The 22525-nt window shown below is 43.5% G+C and overlaps 2 protein-coding genes across 4 annotated transcripts in view; both read right to left on the bottom strand.

Annotated features, from left to right (window-relative positions):
* Positions 1–1022: 1022 nt before the first annotated feature.
* Positions 1023–15675, bottom strand: LOC144056190 (uncharacterized). Its single transcript, XM_077572731.1, has 2 exons — positions 15661–15675; positions 1023–7920 (listed from the first exon to the last, which is right to left on the bottom strand). Exon 2 carries the CDS (start codon positions 7818–7820, stop codon positions 6837–6839), a length of 984 nt encoding a protein of 327 aa, XP_077428857.1. The 5' UTR covers positions 7821–7920; positions 15661–15675; the 3' UTR covers positions 1023–6836.
* A 739-nt stretch (positions 15676–16414) lies between these two features.
* Positions 16415–22525, bottom strand: part of mtss1 (MTSS I-BAR domain containing 1) — a 32426-nt gene continuing 26315 nt past the window's right edge. Inside the window, exons 10-15 of one of the 3 annotated variants that reach the window (XM_077572728.1) lie at positions 22411–22486; positions 22079–22252; positions 20507–20635; positions 20234–20384; positions 20078–20104; positions 16415–19027 (exon numbers count right to left, since the gene is read on the bottom strand). In XM_077572728.1, the coding sequence (XP_077428854.1) occupies positions 18108–19027; positions 20078–20104; positions 20234–20384; positions 20507–20635; positions 22079–22252; positions 22411–22486 (1477 nt within the window). In that variant the 3' untranslated portion in view covers positions 16415–18107. The remainder of the gene's footprint in view (positions 19028–20077; positions 20105–20233; positions 20385–20506; positions 20636–22078; positions 22253–22410; positions 22487–22525) is intronic. The other 2 variants (XM_077572729.1, XM_077572730.1) reach the window with 2 other exon arrangements.

Here is a 22525-nt window from a genome sequence, read left to right as displayed (position 1 = left end):
GGAACAGTCGAGGAACTCACTGCCGCTTTCCAGGGAATGTGTGTGCGCGCTCTCCAAAGAGAACCACACACGTCAATCTGCGACGTGTGAAAGGTTGCTCCGGCGAGAAACAAACAAAATCAACCTCCACTTTCATGAATAGGATACAAATAAGGCCCGAAAGCAAAAAAAAGTACACAAAATCACATCAGTTTTGTTCCACAAGAAAAGAATCTCGCACACGGCAGTTACGGCGGCCAAGCAAGTTCTCACGTCTGCCTTAGAATTACGAGGTTGAGGGTTCCAATCTTGCATCAAGCCCTGCCACTGGCTGGCGACCAGTCCAGGGTGTACCCTCCCTTTTGACAAAAAGTCAGCTGATAAGCAGCAGCTAACAAAACATTTCAGCTCTCACATTCGATTAGCAACGGTGCCGCTTGTTGCTAGGCGGAATTTGGAAGACGCCCCCCCCCCCCCCAAATAGGTCACTCTGCAGCCATTAAACTGGTTTCCGTGGCAACTTGGGACTCCACTGTCGCCACACAGCAGAGAAAGGACAGGGAGATGTGGCAGATATTTGAACACAAAGAAAAAGAATAGCTTCCAATTAAAGAAAAAATAATCATCATCAAAAGGAAATTTTGATTTTCAGATTTAAATACAAAAGTCAGTACTTGTTGCTAGGCAGAACTTGGTTGGTTAATTCAAAACAAGCAAAATACACCAGGCATATGCAAGCCAGCTTTATTTCTTTCTTCACTAACCATAAAATTCATACTGGAAGTAATAAAAAGTTGTTGCGGTTTTCTTTTCATTATTACCACACTGCCACCTGCTGGCTTTGGTAGGGCACTGGCCCAGTTGCCCCACATGACGACGGGTATTCGCATATCATCTCACTTTCTTGAAAATATTTCAATTATGTTTACGGAATACAGGATCAGTTCCGTGAACCAAATCTTAATAGTGTTGCAGGTTAAAGGTCACATTAACTGTTGAAAAGCTTGGATTATTTTTTTTTAATCAAACCACATATGTCTATATTTAAAAATACATTTTTTTTTTTTTTACGTTTTTGGGATGTCTGAATTCAGTTTCATCCCAAAAACATAAACATTTAAAAAATGAAATTAATTGATAATTGGCAAGTGTTTTTCACATAGCAGCATTATATATACAGATACGCCTCATTGAAAACCAGAGACCTTCTTTTCTAAAATTAAAATTTAAAAAATGAAAATGTTTCATGAACAAGTCTCAACATTGGTCTCATTTAGCCCAAAAAACATCTGGTTCTTTAAGTTACTGGCCCTCTTTACGCACACACAACCATATAGGGGTCGTAACCCCCCCCCCTCCCGCACACACACAAAACGAGTATGTTAAAACACCGAAGGAATTTGCTGGCAGCTGTTGGTGTCACTCAAGCATTTTGCATGCAGTATAAAGTATACATTCACACTCGCAATACAGGATCCATCAAAAGGTTTTAAGGGGGGGGTGTGGTGGGGTGGGGGTGCAAGTCCCGAGTGGTCCTGAAAAAATGTTCCTACATGGACGTCAGGAGGACTTGCGGAAGTCCAGCGTGAAAGTGCTGAGCTGCGAGGCCGATGAGATCACATGACTTGGAATGTTGCTTGCGGAATGTTCGTCTCCCCCGGGAGACGCTCCGGGCGCCGCGTAAAAGTCAAGATGGCACCCGGCTTTATTGCGTTTGTTTGCTTCTTCTTCATCTTCATCATCTTGTGCTAATAAATAGCGATCTTATCGCACCGCCGTCGCAAACGCCCCCACCCCCGCTCACCCGTGACGAGGGAATGCAACAATCAAGTCACAAGCGAAGGGCGTGAGGGACGTGAGCGAAGTTACAAGGGAACGACGCCAAAGTGGCAAGCAAAAGAAGCACACAAATGAAGGAAACATAAGTCAATGACAAGTGGCATGTCTTCTGGTGAAGAGGCATTACTTCATTTTATATTCCACGTGTCATATGTTAATTCACACTTGATAAATTCATATTTGCTCAAAGATAAGTTAGTTTACTGTGAAAACTCATGTGGAAAAAGTGTCAGAGTGAGACACTTACCTCTTTGGTGGAGCGTTATGATTTTTTAGTACTGCAAGAGCATCTGTCTGAATAGTGGAGCTTTGACATAATTCCCCTCTTTCTAAGTTTGGCGTGTACAACACGTTTAATGCGCTCCAGACACTTGAGCCTTGGAAGACATTCGTCTTTTTATGTATATACATACTTTTACATGCGTAATGATGTGTCTGTAAGAGCAAGGAAACTTCATAAAGCAAGAAAAGTACGTCTTTTCCTTCGACGTTCGCTGGCTGTCTAACGGCACAAAGTCATGTTTAGTGAGGACAACTACAAGATAGGAGGCAACAGATGCAAATAAAGCATACCGGAAAGTGTCAACGGAGACCAGAAAAGGATGAAAGTGAAGGACACAAACAGTCACAAGTGAAGTCCACATTAAAGGAAGTGGTCAACTCGAGAAAGCTTAAATAAACACACGCGCCCGCCGCACACGGCACGACTCAGCATGAAGGAATGAATGGAATACCCGGCGAGCTCTCCGATTGGCCGAGAGAGTCACGTGGGCGGGCAGGAATGCAACCATTGGCTGGAGCGGGAGAGCACAATCGTTTGAACTGGACCTCAAGCTCAGCAAAGCTGGCAGGCAAATTTGAGATCTCGGTGACTAACGGCCTTTCTTTTTTTTTCTTTCAATTTGACATCCGAATGACTAACAGGCTTTTTTTCTCATCTTTGTGGGCGTCGATGAAGGCAAACATTTTGTGACGGGAAAAGCACACAAACGCAACTCAACCGCTTTTCTTATTCACTCTGACTCACCGGATTCAAGTTATTACACATCACAACCACTTGACCTTTCTTACCACAATACTGCACACACACACACACACACACACACACACACGACCTTTACACGGCAGACAAGGACATAACAGACAGCGCAAGTGAAGGACACGAGCCAAGACTCGAGACGACCATGTGACAGCCTGACAGGCCGGAATGCTGACGGACCATGTGACAATTGTGGCGCTCCGCCGTCGGCCCACCATTCATTTATATACACACACACACACACACACACACACACACACACACACACACACACACACACACGCGCGCGCGCACACACATCCTGCAACTGGAACAACACGCCGGGGAAGTTTCATTCATTCAGCGCGCACATGTTTTTTCAGTGTTCATTCACTTGCCGCTGTTTTCACAAGCGCTTGACTACACGCGCGCGCGCGCGCGCACGCACGATCACAACAATTACTCATTGTTAATTAACACAGCCTCTTTGGTTACATCACTTTTGCCAGGTCAAAGTTCAAGATGACACAAAGGTCAAATATATCCAGTACAAAAAAGCCGTATTGTTTGCACAAATGTCATTCATGTGCCTTCAAACTGGTTGGACTTACAGTAGAAAAGACCCTTTGCTGAAAAGTATTTGGTGCTGCCCAGGTCAAAGGTCACCAAAAAGAAGGTTAAAAATCAAAATAAAACAAAGCGTATCAAGTGATATGTCCAATTAAAGGTCTCAATGAGGGCTTTTCAGGTATATCACCAAGTTGTCCATAGTCCCTCATATAAGGACACAAAACCCCCAAAATATTCTTTTGTATGAATGTTTGAGGCTATAATTGATGAGCAACAAAGTGAAAAATTTATTAATAACAAACCACACTGAGCGACATATCAAATTAAAGTGAAGGCTTTTCAGATCTATAATTGTTGTCCATACAACCTAATGATAATTTATGTCATGAGGCGATCGTTCCAGATTGTTCACTGACTTCTTGCTTTGTCATTTAATGACATTATGACTGAAAATGTGTCATTTTATGATAAGCAAAGCACTTTGTTTCGATGTTAGCGCTAAATTAGCACCCGCATGAGGAAATATCTTCATCTAGGTTTGAAATGTGCATTATCGCCACCTACAGGTTGGGAGTCAAATGTGAGCGTAAACTTTCACTGACTTGCTGAGTCACTCGCCCATAAACGCAAACGGGCCATTCACACCAAAGTATGGAATGGAGGTCTGATATTTCCATTTTCAAACGTTTTTGATGTATTATACTTTTAAAAGAAAATGAAAGATAAATCATGAAAACATGAGCTATTGTGTTATTAGCTTGTAAGCCAAATGCTATGCTAGCAACTTGAGGTCAAGCTAATTTAAGATGTGTGAACGAGGCAACTGTATAAAAATGGAGAAAAAAAAATCAGCGGCAGAAGCTTTTCTTTTTAACGATGTCTCCCACGGGATCGTTTTGCCTTCCAAGAAATTCCCGAGCCTTCGGCGAAAAGCTTGAATGGAATTCCTCGAGCGGCTTCTTTCTTCTTCTTTTCTTTTTTTCAATTTCAAGCTGTAAAAGAAGGCTAAGCAGCCGAAGGTCTCTTTGCATTCTCCACGCCTCGTTTTTTTCTCCCTCAGGCTCTCTGAGCTGCCTTCTTTTTCTTCCTCATTCCCTCTTTTCTTTGCCTTCGTGTTTTACTATTTTCTCCTTTACGTTACCTTTTCATCCTCTCCTTTGCCCTTCTATGACATCATCACGTTTAAATCATTTTATTAGTCTACACATGTATAGTCTCTTTCACTCGGATATCCAGCAAAATTGTCATATATTCACGTTTACCTTTCACACAGAACCCTGCAAAGGCAGAACATCTTAATAGACCAAAAACAAAAGCCTTTCATACAGAGATACTGCAAAATATGCACATCAAAGCCAAAACAGATAAGCCAGTATTAATTTGACTTTTACACAGAACCCTGCAAATGCACGATAGTTGATGAGCCATTTTCACACGGAGGTCAACTCTGTAAGAAGCAAATCCAGTATTGATCCTTCTTGCTTTTTATACAGAGCCCAGTAAAGGGCGAGATATTTAACTAGACCACATACATGGAATGCTTTCATACAGAGATCATGCAAAATTCTTGCTTGAGCGCTATCAAGGAAGAGGTGTCGTTTAGCAATTTACAGCTTTTACACAGAACCCTGCAAATGCACGATAGTTTATGAGCCGTTTTAACACAGAGATCAGCATTGTAACAAGCACATCCAGTATTGATCCTTCTTTTAACATAGAGCCCAGCAAAGACCACACACAAGATATGTTTTCACGCAGAGACCATGCAAAATGTTTGCATCAGAGATAAAAATGAAGATTTGGCATTTAGTAACCTATAGCGTTAACACAGAACCCTGCAAAGGTAGCATATTTTACAAGTCTACACCGAAGAGTCTGTTTAACCAGCAAAATTGGAACATCAGACCAAAAACAGAGGAGCAGTCATTAAAATACACCTTTGACTTTCACACAGCACCCAGCAAAGGCAGGAATTTTTAGTAGGCCACACACACACGCACACGCACACACACGCAAGAGCCACTTTCACATAGAGATCGTGCAAAATCAGAGCAAAAACAGAATAGCAACACTATCTTTTGCTTTTCACACAGATTCCCGGAAAAGCTGTCAATTTTACTTTCACAGTCAATGCATTATTCATCCATACAGTATGTGCAACCATTCTGCCTTTGCTGGGTTCTGTTTGAAGGGCTAAAAGCTGGATTTAAACGTTGACAGGTCTGATGCAGTCTTTTTGCAGGATCTCTGTGTGAAGGTGCGCAGTCAACAGTGTGGGAAAGTGTTCCATGGAATGAGTGAGTCACACCCTCGACGTGTGTGTGCGCGTATGTGTTTACATAACTTTACTACAATATGATAACAACCACACACACACTACAAATGAAGCTGAGGAAGCAGTATGGAACTAATAAGTGTGTGCGTGTGTGTGTGTGTGTGTGTGTGTGCGTGCCCGAGGGCAGCGCGGTTGGGCCATTAATGCGGCATCATTGATGAATGGCCATCACGAGGGCGTGTACCCCCCCGATCCTGTGGGAAGAATCTCGTGTTGCCACACTGCACTACGAGGCACACAAACGCCAGTTATACCGATTCGCGATTGATGTGCACGTGACACGGAAAGGAAAAGAAAAGTAAAAAAGTGCAGATTTTTCAATGACAAAAAAAAAGCATTTTTAAATGATACAATGTAAAATATATAGTGTATATAATGTATTTATAGTTTCCCCATTGTTTATACAATGTATTGTATTGTTTTTGAACAACAGCAATGAAAAGAAGTAGAAGAGGAAGAGAAAGAAAAAAAGAGGAAGAGGAAAGAAGAACAAAGAGTCCAAACAAAAATAAAATCAACTAGAACAAACTAAATGTCCCAAACGGATTGTGGTCATTTGTAAAAAGGCTTCCTTGTTTACAATGACAACGATGATGATGATGAATATAATAAGACAAGTCACATTTCCAATCAAATTAAAATAGTCAAAATCAAGTTCATCAAATGTTCATCTCTTATTTTGTACCTTTTACTTTGAACATTTTCATAATAATACTAATAATGATGAATGGGAATTATTTTTGACATCGTCATCATCATTAGTAGTATTATTAGAAATATAAAATGAAATCAAAGGAAGCCACAACTAAATATTCAGCCATTAAAATATTTTTTTATTCCCGATTATTTTTAGTGGTCGCTGTATAGATACAGTAGACAAAGAAGAAAAGAAAACGCAGCACACATGAAATATGGGCCACTTCCTGTGGCACTCCGCTCCCGTACACGTGAGCGCTTTAAGAGTTCTCCGAACTGCATATCATGTTTTACTACACGCGCGCACGCATACGCACACGCACGCACACGCAGCAGCTGCTGTGGGCCAAGCGGCTTCTCAGGAGAAGCTGGTTAGCATCCAAAGGCCAAGACGCCACGTCAAGCGCAGGCGGGATGACAAAGCGGGGAAGGAAAAATGGAAGGAATGAAGGCATGAAGGAAGGAAGGAAAGAATAAAGAAAGGAAGGAAGGAAGGAAAGAATAAAGAAAGGAAGGAAGGAAGGAAAAATGGAAGGGATGAAGGAAGGAAGGAAAGAATAAAGGAAGGAAGGAAGGAAGAAAGGAAAGAATGAAGGAATGAAGGAAGGAAGGAAGGAAAAATGGAAGGGACAAAGGGATGAAGGAAGGAAAGAAAAATGGAAGGGATGAAGGAAGGAAGAAATAAAGGAAGGAAGGAAGGAAGGAAAGAATGAAGGAATAAAGGTAGGAAGGAAGGAAGGAAGGAAGGAAAAATGGAAGGGACAAAGGGATGAAGGAAGGAAAGAAAAATGGAAGGGATGAAGGAAGGAAGAAATAAAGGAAGGAAGGAAAGAATGAATGAAGGAAGGAAGGAAGGAAGGAAGGAATAAAGGAAGGAAGGAAGGAAGGAAAGAATGAAGGAAGGAAAAATGGAAGGGACAAAGGGATGAAGGAAGGAAAGAAAAATGAAAGGGATGAAGGAAGGAAGAAATAAAGGAAGGTAGGAAGGAAAGAATGAAGGAAGGAAGGAAAGAATGAAGGAAGGAATAAAGGAAGGAAGGAAGGAAGGAAAGAATGAAGGAAGGAAAAATGGAAGGGACGAAGGATGAAGGGAGGAAAGAAAAATGGAAGGGATGAAGGAAGGAAGAAATAAAGGAAGGAAGGAAGGAAGAAATAAAGCAAGGAAGGAAGGAAAGAATGAAGGGAGGAAGGAAAAATGGAAGGGATGAAGGATGAAATGAAGGATGAAATGAAGGATGAAATGAAGGATGAAATGAAGTAAGGAATGAAGGAAAGAAGGAAGGAGGCCAGCGTAGACGACACATGACATTGGTAACAAAAATGCCGAGCAAACATGTAGGTGGAAAGGTCAAAGGTCTTTTTGTTGTTGTTGTTGCTCAGCATGGTGGCGGCTGACTCCCGGGGGGTGTCACCTTTTGATGCCGCTTGTGGCGAAGGTCGAGATGCAAAAGAGCATCAGCGGAGAATCACGGGAGGGCGGAGTCTGTCGTCGCATAAACGCAAACACAGGTTTGTTTTACTATCTTTGTGGGGCCATCGCATTGACATAATGCATTTCCTAGCCCCTCCCCCTAACCTTAACCATAGAATATGATTGCCTACCCCAATTCCTTACCCTAACCGCAACCATAACCCAATTCAAACCTAAACTCTAAAACCAAGTCTTGACCCTCAAAAAAGATGGTCTAAACTTGTGGGGCCCTGCAAAATGGCCCCACATGGACGGGTGGGCCCCACAACTGTGAAATCCTGCAATGTTGTACACCCCCCACCACCACACACACACACACACACACACAACTAGACCTCTGTCACACATGTGACACTTTCACACACTACTGTCATGCTCTCATGCAACAACTGAAAGGTTTTAATACGCACCACTAAAACACTCTCACACATGACAGACACTTTTGTATTCTTCTATTTTTTTTTTTCTTACATTTGAACAAACTGTCAAGTTAGCAAAACATGACGCTGGCACAGGAAGAGGACATGCCTGGACATGATCCTATCCGTGTATTGGGGGTTAGAGAGGGGTGGGGGCATCGAGGGCAGTGGATGGCGTGGGGGCGGTGGAGGGGGAGTGGGGGGGAGGGATGGGGTTGTGGGGTTAATCGTGATTTCCAATATGTCAACTTCTATTTTGGCAGTATAATTCCCCCGACACGCACACACAAAGAAAAGGACGCACAATTGTGTCCGGGCATGAACAATCTGGAACAAAAGGAATCAGTGGTGACCCCTGTGTGTGTGTGTGTGTGTGTGTGTGTGTTCTTGTATTTCTTATATAGTGGGGCCAACATTCCGGGATTTCACAGAGTTGTGGGGCCCACCCGTCCATGTGAGGCCATTTTGCTGGGCCCCACAAATTGAGACCTCTTTTTGAGGACTTGGTTTTAGAGTTTAGGTTGGAATTGGGTTATGGTTGAGGTTAGGGTCAGGAACAGGCAATCATTTTTGATGGTTCGGGTTAGGGGGAGGGGCTAGGAAATGCATTATGTCCATGAGATGGCCCTACAAAGATAGTAAAACAAAACCTGTGTGTGTGTGTGTGCACGAGTGCAGGAAACAATGGCTTCCTCGCTGTGTGTCATGTGCCGCCTCATTAATGACAGGCTTTGTTGTCAAGTTCAAAGTTCGCCGCGAGCGATTCAATTTCAGCCCGATTCAAAACAGATCGTACATCCTTTCAATAAAAGTCGCCATTTTCCCGCCATCGACTGAGGGATGCGTCTTGCGTGGCACTCATGGACACCGCTGCACGTCCCGTCCCGATCCATCGTCTTCCCACCCGGAAGTACTTATATGGGCACTTCCTGCGCACGCGGGCGGCCCGGCTGCTTCGAAGCGGTCCCGTTGGCGCGCACCAGCTTGTCTTGCTTCGTCCGTGTGTCGTTACGCCACGACAGCACACGCGTGAACGAGCGTGCGCGTGTGTGAAGGTCATGATACAAGTGAGCGCATTTTACACGCCATCATGAAGTAACTGGGTTTGTGTGAGTGGGTGTGCCTAACTAATGGGTTGTAAGCAGCAGCAGCAGCCGTAGAAAAAGCAGTCGTGGGGATGATTTTGAGTTTGTCAAGATGACGAAGAAGATTTTGTTGTTGTTGGAAGTCAAATGTTCTTCCTCCTGCTCTCATAACTTAGCTGCTTGAATTTGACCCCTCTTGACTTCTGTCTCATATCTTACGTTGACCCTTGACCCCGTGTTCACCACTCCCTATAGAGACGGCAAGTTCAACCTCCACTTAGGACCACAACTTGGCTGCTTTGTTTACGCTCTCCAAGCGAAGCCGTCCAGCCCGAGAAAAGGGACAAAATGACTGTAATGGACAATTCAAACCAAAATGGCTGACTTGCTGTGTCTTTTAGGGCATGACCTCTTGCGACTTTTTTGTGGGTCTACTCATGGCAAACAAGTTGACCAAATGATATGTTGCTAAGCCAAACCAGTTTCAGGGGCTGAATTTTCTAAATAAAATTCAAAAGGCAAATGGCTGTTGTGAACCAAAATGGCCGACTTCCTGTCTACCTTTAGACTTGACTTTTTTGTGAGCCGACTCATGACAGACACGCCAACCAACTTCCGGGGCCGAATGTTCAAATCAGGGTCAGCTTGCAAGCCGTTTTTTCATTTGTACGTCTTCTGATAGGAAGCACGCACGCACGCACGCACGCACGCACGCACGCACGCACCCACACACAACATGTTTTATGTCACGCAGGTGCGATAAGACGGCCGGTGGGCGCTTTTTGCAGCTGAGGTGTGACTTGGACTTCACATGCCCAACGACATTTTCAACAATACGGCGGTGTTGAGTTTGAACCCCTTTCTGGCCCTCGCTGGCCGCGTTACGCAAGAACCCGAACCATCAAATGGGCCCTTAAAATAACCTAACTTGAATGTGTGTGCGTGGAGTGTGTGGAGTGAAAGTGTGTGAACATGTGAGTGCATCAACATGTGTCAGTGTGAGAGGACGTCAGAGGTATTTCTGCCGGTAGTGTCAGTTAACCACACACGCACAGGCGCGCGCGCGCGCGCACACACATTTGTAGCTGTACATTTCCACTCGCTGTTGTGTGCGTGTGTGTTAATGTGTAATGTGTGTTTCGCGCAAGCATGCGTGTCGCTTCCACTCAAAGCTTCAAGATGGTTTGTGGATGCAAAATGTGTGACGCTTTGTTGCATTGCATTTTGCATTGCATTTCATTAAAAAAGTGCAATTATAGTCCCGTATTTATATTAATTTCTTACACTCGAACGAGAGCTACGTGTCATTAGCATTAATACTGTAAATGGTGGCGGAGCTCCGTAAGTGTTTCCTTTCATGGCCGATGTACACACGCACACACAATAAGAGTCTTTTGTGAATGAAAAAGGTGCCGTCGGCGTGTGTGGTTCCTTCTCCTACTTTGGGTGCCTGAACGTATGCGCTCCCTCTCGGAGAAATGCGCAGTTGGCAGGAGGCCACGCGGCGCTTCTGCAACAGCGCTGGCAAAAAATAAACAAACAAACAAACATGGCGACAAGTCAACGCTGTGAGAGGTCATTTGTGGAAGTACCTCCTGATCCTTACCTAAACTTAACCTCAACTAACCTAACTAGGCGTAGTCTTACTTAACCCCAAACTAAATGCAAACTATCCTAACGCGAAGCTATCATTAAGTCCGTCGCACACCGAGCGACACGGACTAATGGGACCGGACACAAATTCCCCAAAAAGCCATCAGAATTTAATCCTGCCAAATATCTTAATCAGAACTATATTTTAAAAAATCCCTATCAGTCACCCCTAGTAATAACATTGTAAAGAGCACATGTTGTGCATTATAATAGTCCATTGCACCTCCTTTGGTGTGTGTGACTTGTCCACAAGGGGGCAGTATATGCAGTCATGCGGTGACAAACAAAGAAGAGTTTCACAAAGGATAAACACTACATGTCAGTGAGCATTACATTGTGGCTTATCGGAGGCGTTATAACAGCGCCGGTCTATGGTTTTCCCCATTATGTGTTAGCATGAAGCTAAAAGTAATCTTCAATTGTGAGTGGCAATAAACACTTTGAAGCCTCATTTTGGAAGAATTGCTGACTCGTGCTTGCTGTTAAGTAAAGAGGCTGTGCAAATCCGTGAAAGCACAACAATTTGGAGACTTGACAGTGAAAATGCCATTTAGCAGTAAATGTTATCATTTTCCCTTTGGAAACAAGAAGAAAGTTTTGACTGAGTCAAAAAAAAAAAAAAGTTTTCCGGTGGAGCAAGTCCGACTCATTCAAGTTGCACTGAGTCATTTCACTCCACACGCACGCACACACATTATTTCCCTGTTGCGCTCACTAGGACCCGCCCCCGCCGCATCCCCATTGGTTGAGAGGCTTGGAACTTTGGCGCGCTTTTTCCTTCCCTCGTGACTTGCCGCGCTGTCGTCAGCGAGGAAGCACGATGCGGTACAAAAGTTCAGCGGGGTGGTTGCCGTGACAGCGCCCCACATCCCCCCCCCCCCCCCACACACACACACAACCGGCCCACCCTCACCGAAACCACCAGCTAAGACAAGTGAAACTCTTCTTCGAAATGTTTTTTATCTTTACTTTACACATTCATTTAAGTCTTTACACAAAGAAAGTCCAGGTGCATTTTTTCCACTCAAATGTAGATGGGACAAGGCATCTAATGGAGGGACACCTTTATTCAACTAATTGAAATCATATTAAACCATGTTAGCAGTAAGTTGTTAAACATAAGATTTGTGTCAAGCAAAAATCAATTAAATACGTAGCATGGCTTCCTGGAACACAAACATTGTTGGACACAACATTGCAAAATGAGCATACAACATTGTGGAGGACCACATTATGTTTGTGGAGTGTTCACGCAATGTTCTGGGGTCGGCTACACAACATTATGGAGCCTACACACAACAACATGGAGGATGCATACATTGTACAACAACCACACACCATTGTCGAGTGACCATACAACATTGTGGAGCAAGCACACAACATTGTGAAACAATCACACACCATTGTGGAGAGACCACAATTCATTATGAGTGCCAAGCAACATTGAGGACTGACCAAACCTTGTGGGGGGACTGCACAACATTGTGGAGCATCCACATAACATTGTGGAATGCCACAAAACAGTGTGGGGCATGCACGCATTATGGAGTGAGCATACAACATTGTGGCACAATCACACAGCATTGTGGAGTGATCACATTACATTGAGGGACCATACAACACTGTAATGCAAACACTCAACATTGTGGAGTGACAACACAACATTGTGGAGAGACCACATAACATGGGACACCAATAAACATTGAGGAGTGACAAAACCTTGTGGAGGAACCACAAAACATTGTGGAGCATCCACAAAACATTATGGAGCAACACTACAACATTGTGGAATGACTGTAAACATTGTGGGAAGACCACACAACAGTATGGAGTGTCAAACAACTTTGAGGGGCAGCCACACAACATTGTGGAGTGACTAAAAACATTGTGGATTGACTACACAACATCTTGGGTAGACCACACACACCAGTATGGAGTGCCAAACAACATTGAGGAGCAGCCATACAACACTACATAATAACCATACAACATTGTGAAGCGTTCAAACAACATCGTTGAGTGAATCTGATGGCCTTAAAAGACGGTCTCTCCATGTACACTGAGAGGCTTGTTTAGGTGCTGCTGTTTTGGTTAGCAAGTGGGCGCAGTAGTTGATTTTTCACATCCGTGTGAGAAGGATACACACTACTTGCTGTTTTTTTCTTGCTGTTTATTTAAGGGAGGCAGCACAAAGCTGACCTGATTCCAGTGTTTGTCGGAACACAATAGAAACACGACTCAAGTGGAAACACTCGACACCTGTGAGCAGAGCCACAGTGTGTGTGTGTGTGTCACTGTCGCAACGTGACGACTTGGCAATACGAGACGCCCGGTTGCCATGGCGAAGCCCTCGCTGAAAGGGTCGGAACGCTCTCCCGGGGACGTCTGACCCAGCGGACCCGTTTGGCGGGAAACGTGCGCCTCATGTGTGCGCGCGCGCGTGTTTACATCTTTTGTTATTAAAGTGTAGGTATGCCTCTAACCACAATTGGATCAAATATTCGCCCATTTTCACTAACCTTTGTGCATAATTGAGGTTGTACATCCAAATGGTGTAGTATCATACTGACAGATGTTCCTAATTATTTGGCTATCGTATTATACTCCAAAAGAGAGTCTAAATATTAGAAAAGGTTGTGTGTGTGTGACGCGGTGCAGGTGCTCACTACAACAGCCACAATGATGAGCTGTGCATAAAAACGGAGACTTTCAAGCAGCTCCGGTAGTGTAAAAGTCGGTTTTTGTTTATCTCCCACAAGTGTTTGCACACTGCGGCCTTCTGCTTCCTTTTGGTCCTGCCGCCACTGTTTGGTTAGCGATAACAGGTTGGTGGGGGGCAATGGGGGCCTGATTATCAGCTAGCTAACCTTGAGTTCGTTAGCACCACCGCCATGTGATAGTGGCGCCCTCGCGGCTCTCTCTGAGCTTCGCTGGACTGTTTTTATGGCAGCAAACACGACAAGAACACAAATGTTATAAAACTTTTATCAATCAAATTCATTCAAAATGTTTAAAAAGTCGGACAAAACGTCATCTCAGTTCAGCAAGCAAGATTTGACTAGTTTTTTATCTGGCTTAATTTTTTTTTTTTTTTACTAATACTCATTCAGCTGTGAATATTTGTGACATATCCAGTCTAAGTAAAAATAAATAAGTAAATTAATTAATAAACAAATAAATAAAATGAAAAAACATTTTTACATAGTCATGGAGTGTTGTATGTTAAGATTTTTTTTGGGGGGGTGGGGGTATTATTTCTTTTATTTTGAAAAAGGTAAAAATAAAAAATAAAAAAAAAATAAAAATTGTGAAGTGCTGTGAATACTTTCCAATACACTGCATGTGTATTCTTTTTTTATTTTATTTTATTTAATTAATCATTAAAAATATATATTTTTGTTGTCGTTATGGCATAATTTGAGGGGGTAGGGGGGTAATGATTTATGATTAGATTTATTTTTCATTATTTGATTTCTTGTTTTTAAATCTTCTTAATACATTCACAAAAATCACAGTAAATATTTTTTCATGTTTAGCATTGTGCTAATTTTGACGGAAATAAATCATTCACTTCCATTTTGACAGCAACATACAACGTGAATTTCTATGAATACTTTCTGATGTGAACAAACTCTCAAGTGTGGATTGCGAAGGTTCAAGAGTTGTCCCACTTCTCCTGAGTGACGTGACGGTGTGCTGCGCCCCCTACTGGTGCAAGCGGGCATGCTCGGCTGGTGCAATCTGGCTGCAACAAGCGCCTGACCAGCCAGATTTGTGCAAAGTCACCGTGACGTGGCCCGCTGAGTCACGGATCCGATCTGGGCCAGCTGGTGACTTACAATTCCAATATGCATGAGTGTGTTTGTGTGTCTGTGAGTGAGATCACTTTGGCTCCATAACAGGGCCGGAAGTGTTCCAACTCGAGGACCCGGGTCTCAATCTGGCCCACCACGTGTGGCCTACAAGTTACAATTGAGGTGGTTACACTACATCGGCTGTTTATCAAGTCTCTTTGCGGTATTTATACAGATTTAGTATAAAAGAACCGGATGACATATTCCATAGTTCTCGAGTTACATCGTACACGTTCGACGTCGTTTTGACGTTACGGCGCCCGTGCCTCGTCCATAGTCTCGTTTTTTCCGTTAATTTCAAAGGCCAAGTCACCCGACCTGAACCCGATTGAGCATGCTTTTCATTTGCTTCAGACACAATTGAAGAGAAAACGCCGTTCGACTTATTTGGATGAGAACAGCATCACATTCAAAGTCCACATTTTGCATCCATTGAACACTGTACTGACCTTTTGCTTTTCCTACGACAGAATAAAAGCTTTGTTTTCATCTGAATAGACCAACATGTCAAATCTGAGCAAGTCCGTTTGAGAGTTAATTGAGACGGGACGATGACATGATTTCAGGCTTTTGGTGACATTTTGAAAACAATAAGATGAAAGGGCAAATGTGATGCAGTGAAGTGATTATACAAGATGTGGACTGCATCACAACGTCCATTAGAGATGATTGGATGCTATTTTAAGGGAGAGTAGACAGAACCGGGCTTAAGATGAGTCAGTGTGCACGTGTGTGTGTTACCTGAGACCGAAGAGGTGCGTCGGTGTGGAAGAAAAGCAAAAGTGAGTCACTCCACCTGTTGTCATTGTTGTTATTGTTCACAAAGCAGACACGCCTCGGAGCAGCCTATAAAAAGGTCACAGCATTAGGGACAGCTGATAATGATGCACGGGAGAGAAATAAATTTCATCAGGTGGCAAATTCAGGTAGGACAGTTTGTTCATTTACCTGCTGGTTGAGAAGCACATGTGGCCAAACAGTGATTGCACAGGGAGGGCATTGATGGAGGGTTCGACTTCATTAATGAAAGCCCATGATTGACCTTGGGGGGAATCAACAATCGATGAGTGAACTTTCCTCTTCTGTTTGATTCAAATGTTCATGGGTCAGTGCGACCCCATCCATGTTAATCATCAATAAAAAAAAAAAAGAAAGAAAAACAAGACAGCTTCATTAGACTGTCAATACGGAGGGCTTTTTTGCGTCATTCATTTGTTTAATGTTGGAAAAAGCATTCATTAAAATTTAATGTGATCATTAAAAAAATGATTTTTTTATTATCAGGGAACATTTTATTTTTTGATTTGAGTTTTTAATGCAGTCTTTTGTAGCTTTTAATTGTTTTATATTTGATTTGCACTTTTTCAATTGTGGTTGAGCAGATTTCACCCCCCCCAATTCAACTCGGCATTAGGGGAGCGATTCATTTGGGCGAGGGGGGTCATTTAAAAAAAAATTGTTAAAAACTAAATAAGGTAGAGTATCCCCCACTAACTCACATGTTCACAAATTATTTATTATTATTCATTATTTATAGATGTATTTTTTTATTTTATTTATTTTAAATGTATCTGTTCAGAAGTCCTCTTTCCACACCACAGCAGCGCCATATCGAGCTAGCTACTTCAGCTGATCTCATGTTGGGAGTTCCTTGAACAGCAAACACAAGCGGCGGCCTCCATCTTGCCTGAATTATTTTTCCGATTGATCAATAATAAAGTCCATCCGTGATGCACGGCAGAAAGAACAAGCGGCAAAATATAAATTGTGACAAATGATGTTTGAAAGAGGACAACAAGCAGACGTTTTTTGACGACCACTGTCAATATAATGATGATGATGATGATGATGATGATTGACAGCATTGGAGGGGAAGAAGAAAACAACAAAGATCAAAGTACATTCTGTTGGTTGGCGTCCTCGCCGGGACGTTCCGACACAATTTTAAGCATCTTCTACAAAAATAAGACGTCAGCGTCATACCCGACGCAGAAAAATATGAACAATATGCGTGTACAGCTATTTGAACGGGAATTTGTACAACCAGACAGCATGAAAAAACACCAGTTGAACTGTAACCATGGCAACCGTGGCCGCTAACGAGCCTGACCACAAATCAAAAACTTCAACAACGTCCAACAAAGACTCAAATGTTTTTTTGAGCGAAGTCAACTAAACCGTACGGCATAAAAGAGGCACAAAAAAGTTGACTACAAAAGAAATGCAAGCCAGAGTATTCAATCCAGCCCATAAAACGCCTCAGAGGAACTTTTTGTAGAATTGTTACAATCGATTTGAGTGTGGACTGAATAAAAGCTTCCCTAACCCTGAATTAGATCCCGAAAGCTAAGAGCTCCATCATCTGGCCAAAATCAAAACCGCAACGGGAACATTTTTGAGCTTGTTCTCCTCATAGCCCCGCTATGACATCAAACAATAAAAAAAAGCACACTTAAAAAAAATAAACACAACAAACAGCTCAACTCTGAGGATTCTGTTCAATCCTAAAACTGCTAAATCAGCTCCATTTCCGCAAACTTATTCGCAGTCATCAGCTTCAGTCAACATTGAATTCTAGTCATAAAGGTCCGCATGGAAATTACAAAAAAGTAAATTTGTCTAAGCGCCATGCATCGCGATTATCTAAGAGACCCTACCCGGTCGGGAGTCGGGGGAAATGCGCATCTAGCACACACACACACAGGCCACAAAAAATCCTGGATGCAGGAAGTGACTCCTCACAAACTAATAGGGCAGAGAAATTGAAAGAATTTCCAGGAAAATTTAGACTTTCCATTTAAATTCAACGAAATGAAAAATTTAAGGTTGCGTAAGGAACTTCAAAAATTTTTTTTTTTTGGGTATTTTGCAAGCCAAAATAAAATTTACCAACTCGACAGTAACTTTAAAAAATAAAATAAAACAGCAATTAAGGTACTCTGATGCCCTCACATGTGGGCAAGGGGAGCTAAATTCCCCATCTTAATTCCTTGTGGATTTTCTTTTTTTTCTTTTTTTTTTTTTTTACATACAACATTCGAGAAATGTATTATGAATTTTCCACTTGTTGGCAACCCGACAAGCTTCATAATTCACGGTCAAAAATGTGATACCGATTCACGAAACAAAAAGGCAAAAACGTTTTTGGAAAACAGGAAAAGGCGCACAAATCAAAGACAACCAGCGTCTCAATTGTGATTGGCCGGTGGGGGGAGCAGAGGGGCCGAGCGATCGTTGGTCAGGGTCCTTTTGAGCTTGACGCTCCTGATCTGGTGCAGCATGTCCTTGTCCCCTCTCTCGACGTTGTGGTCTTGGTCCAGGCTGGAGAGCGGAGGGGGCTGCTCCTGACTGCCGTAGCCCGGGAAGGAATCCTCTCGCTGGGCATGGGAAACCTGAATCTGCGCCCTCTGCTGGTGGAAGAGCTTCTGTTTGTTCTGCTGGTTTTGGAACTGGGGTTGGATCTGTATCTGGTTCTGGATCTGGATCTGGGGCCGGTTCTGTTTCTGAAGCTGCTGCTCGTGGTGAAAGTGCTGCATTTGCACCTGGTGGTTTAGCTGTTGTAGTTGCTGCTGCTTGGCAATGCCGCCCTCTGGTGGAACGGTGGGCACAGGCACCGGGATGGGCATGTGACCGGGCACCAGCTGGTAATACGGCGAGTACGAGGAGGAGGTCGAGGAGGATGGCGGCAGGCCGCTTAGACTCTGCGTGGAAGTGAAGTGTTTATTGTAACCTAAGCCTCCTCCGGAGGTCACGATGAACACATTCTCGTCGCTCCCCGGGGTGCTCGCCCCCACGGGGACCTGCGGCGTGCAGATGGGGATGGGCACCCCTCCGCTGATGGTGCCCCGGCGGTACGCCGGCTTGGTGGAGGGCTTGCGGCGGATGGTGGCCGTGTGCGAGCCGCCCGTCAGCTCCGTCTCGGCCAGCAGGCTGACGGTGGAGGCGGGGCGTTTGGATTGGGCAAACTTGCGGTACTGGAAGCCCAGGTCAGAGTTCCTTGGGATGGTGGACGACTTGTCGAAGTCCGACTGGCCGCCGCCGCCGTGCGAAAGGTGGTGCAGGGAGATGGAATCGCTGTCCCCGTGGAGGGAAATGGACTCGTAGTCCACTGGAAGAGGAGACAAGACTCACGTGAGTGACGTCAGTGCACTTTTGTTGCACACTTGCAAAATCTTCAGACTAGCCATAAAACACTTTTAGCTTATTTTGAAATTTGTTTGCAAACTTGAACAAAGTTTCAAAAAAGTGACTTAAATGCTAAAATGCATGCATTTTCCCTGCAAACCAGGGAAAAAAAACTTTGGAAGCTTTTAGCAACTTTTTAAAAGTGGGTGAAATGCTAAAATGCAAACATTTTCCCTTCTAAATGATGCCAAATTTTGGTAACTGTAACTCATTTGCTCCCCAAAACTTACAAATTTATTTTTTTGTTTATTTTACTTTAAGTTTATTTTTATGTTAGAGCATACAGAAGACTTTTTGATGCAGCCTCTGAACTGAAAAGAACACTTAAAGCAATGGTAGTAATTACAAAAACGTCCGGCAGGTGGCAGAAGAGTATAAAGAGATCAACCAGGGCCATGTTGCAAAAAGCTCCTTGTGAATAATGATGAAACTTAGCTATATTCTAATGCTAATTGCTGCAAAACCGAAACATCAGTAAAGTTGTTTCTAAGTTTGACATTTACAGTGGAGCATAATCAGATTCTCCCTCATCTAGCACCATTGAGGAAAAATGGAACTGACAAGTATACTTGTCAAAGGCAGTGAATGGGTTAAGATTAGGGCAAAGAGAGCAACCGTGGCCGATGCAAACAAACACACTAACACAAAATGTAAACAAGGAGCTGCTGTTGGCCGCGACTCATGCTCAGATGCTCACACATACAGACTAGCCCTGCCCCTTAAAGGCTTACATCTGACACACAAATTCTACAGAAAGTACACTAATTACACGTTCAAACTTTTAAAAAGGGGTAAGATTAAGGCTGAAATGGATTCATGGCATTTCCATTCATTTCAACGTGATTTGAAATGCAAGCAAACAGAAACACAAGCGTGAAATGACACTAATTGACGTGAAGGTGACGTAAAGGGAGGATGCGAGCAGGATGAGGAAGCGTGAAAGGGAAAACAGACAGACGGACAAGAGACCTACCATAGAGGGGAGGTTCTCGCTTTACAGCTGGAAGAGAAGGAAGGAGTTTTTTTTTAAGCAGAGAAACAACACAAGACCGAGATGACGGACAGACGGATGGACAGAAATGCGGTGGCGAGGGCGCTTAAACCGCGCGCGCGTGCGTGCGTGACTTACCGTGCGTGTGGATGGTGTCCTCGGAGCAGGACGGCGTGGTGGTCTGCGTGCTGTAACCGCTGGAGCAGTGCAGCGAGTCGCGGCTGCTGCGAGGCGCGTCCGCCGTCAACGCGCCCAAAGTCAAGGCCAGCTGATCACGGGCCGAACACGACTGACGGGGAAAGAACAGAGAACAACTTTAACCCCGGATGACTTGCCGGTCCCAACCCGACTCGGATGTGCTTCGAGCTGAGGCACAGCTACAGTGTGCGTTTTTGTGTGTGCATGAACTACCTTGCCAGATGCAGACATGGCGCGGACCCTCTCGCCATGCTGCGTGTAGGCAGCGTACGGGGGCGCCAGGAGGCCGTTTTCACCGCCCATGCCCGCAGAAGCCATCTGATTGGTGGAGCCCATTGCATCCTGTCAACAACATCATTTTGAAGAACCGCTGAGTGCAACAAAACGACAATGAAGGAACATGTGCAAAGATGCCAAAATGCAGCGTGGGAACACAACCCAAAATGGATGACAATGGCTTGGACGCATTTGAATGTCGCTAATGGTGGCAAGGTCGCGTGGAATCCGGCTATCAATTCATTTTCAACTGAACAAATCAAAAAATTAGAAAGTCAGAAATAGTCTTTTTTATGTAACACAAAAACAAGAAATACCAGATTTCAAATTTGTGTCTCAGATCAGCTCGTAAGACTGAATTTGATTTGCATATTCAGTTGGTTGTCTGCGGCAGTTGGGGTAAAATGTAGCAGGCTACCAAACACTAATTACTAAGAAGCGATCAAAAATGACTTTTCTGAGACCAATACCGATTCAGATATTCACCAGAGTGAAATTCCAAGAACATTAATCAGAGGATTAATGAATTAACTTGTTTTTGTTGCTACATTAACACTTATAATAATAGCATCAATTACATGCATTACAGTGGACCGTTTTTCTTTAGTATATGACCTTAAAACAGAGAGAAAAAAAAAGATATATATTTTTTGAACTGAGTTGAATGTCATTGTCTGACTTGTGTTGTAATATCTTAATGTGAAAAAATTATTTGCAAAGGACTAAAATTGGCCAATTAATTGGTCTACTAATTACAGTATTTTCTGCTTAAAAGTATATAGTACATTTTCATTTCATTTTTGTGTGTGTATCAGATTAACTCACTCACTGAAGCAACCCCCTTCGCTCCCGGCTGTTTCACTGGATTTTTAACAAATTTTGCAAGGCCCAGAGAATATTGTGTTCTATTGCTATACATACAAACATGGAACCTACTAAAATATATATTAGAGTCTCTTCTTTCATCAGGAAAAAGAAGAGTATTTCTATCAGTTTCCATTTTGCAGCAATTAGCATTGGAATATTTCATCATTATTCAAAAACCTGTTGAAAACACTGGCAAAAAGAGCTTGTTTCAACATGGCCCTGGCTGATCTCTTATACTCTGCTGCTACCTGCTGGCCGTTTTTTGTATACCATTGCGTTAAGCGACCTCTTCATGTCAGAAGCTGAATCAAAGCTGTATGCACTTGCATTAAAAAACATGTATAAATCCGTTTGGGGGAGTGAAGGAAAATGTATTAAAAACGTATTAATACGTTTTTAATACATTTTACCCAAATGTATTAAACGTAAACGTATTAATACGTTTTTGGGTTTGAATGAGTTAATAAAAAATATAGTTTCAAAAAATTGTTTTGACTACCAACTGCAACTGAAAAGAACGAATGATATGTGCAAGCACGAGGAGCTCAACGGCAATACACACACTGAAGGCGATGCGATGAAAGTGGACAGCGACCACAATGCACCAAACAGACAAAAATGGAGGAACTTAGCGCGTCTCACGGTGGTCATATCCCGACGGCTGACGCGGCGGCCCGGCGCCAGCCGATGGCCGGCGGCGTAAGCGTAGCGACCGCGGCTGCCCTGCCGGCCGCCCGGGCGAGAGGGCGAGCTCCCTTCGCTGAGCGAGCGGCCGCTTTCGTCGCAGCCGATCAGAAGATACTGGGAGGAGCGCTGCTACACACAGGAGAGGCAGCGTGTCCTTTTGTGTGGGGGGCCTTTTACTTGAGTCAAACATTCGGGTGTATGCTATTGAATTCTCCCGCGTGTGGTGTGGTCCCGTTGACTTCATTTGATATGCATTCACAACATACAGCTAGAGTAGGAGATGTTACCTGGATGTGAACGCCATCCACAGCACAGCTGATGGAGTCCAAGGAAGGGACGTGTCGCACTGACCCAGATTGGTAGCTAATAAAAGAAAAGATTCATGAGCTTAAAAAAATGGTG

This window comes from Vanacampus margaritifer, chromosome 8, assembly GCF_051991255.1.
Source record: "Vanacampus margaritifer isolate UIUO_Vmar chromosome 8, RoL_Vmar_1.0, whole genome shotgun sequence".
NCBI lineage: Eukaryota > Metazoa > Chordata > Actinopteri > Syngnathiformes > Syngnathidae > Vanacampus > Vanacampus margaritifer.
This window is presented reverse-complemented; position numbering and strand designations above follow the sequence as displayed.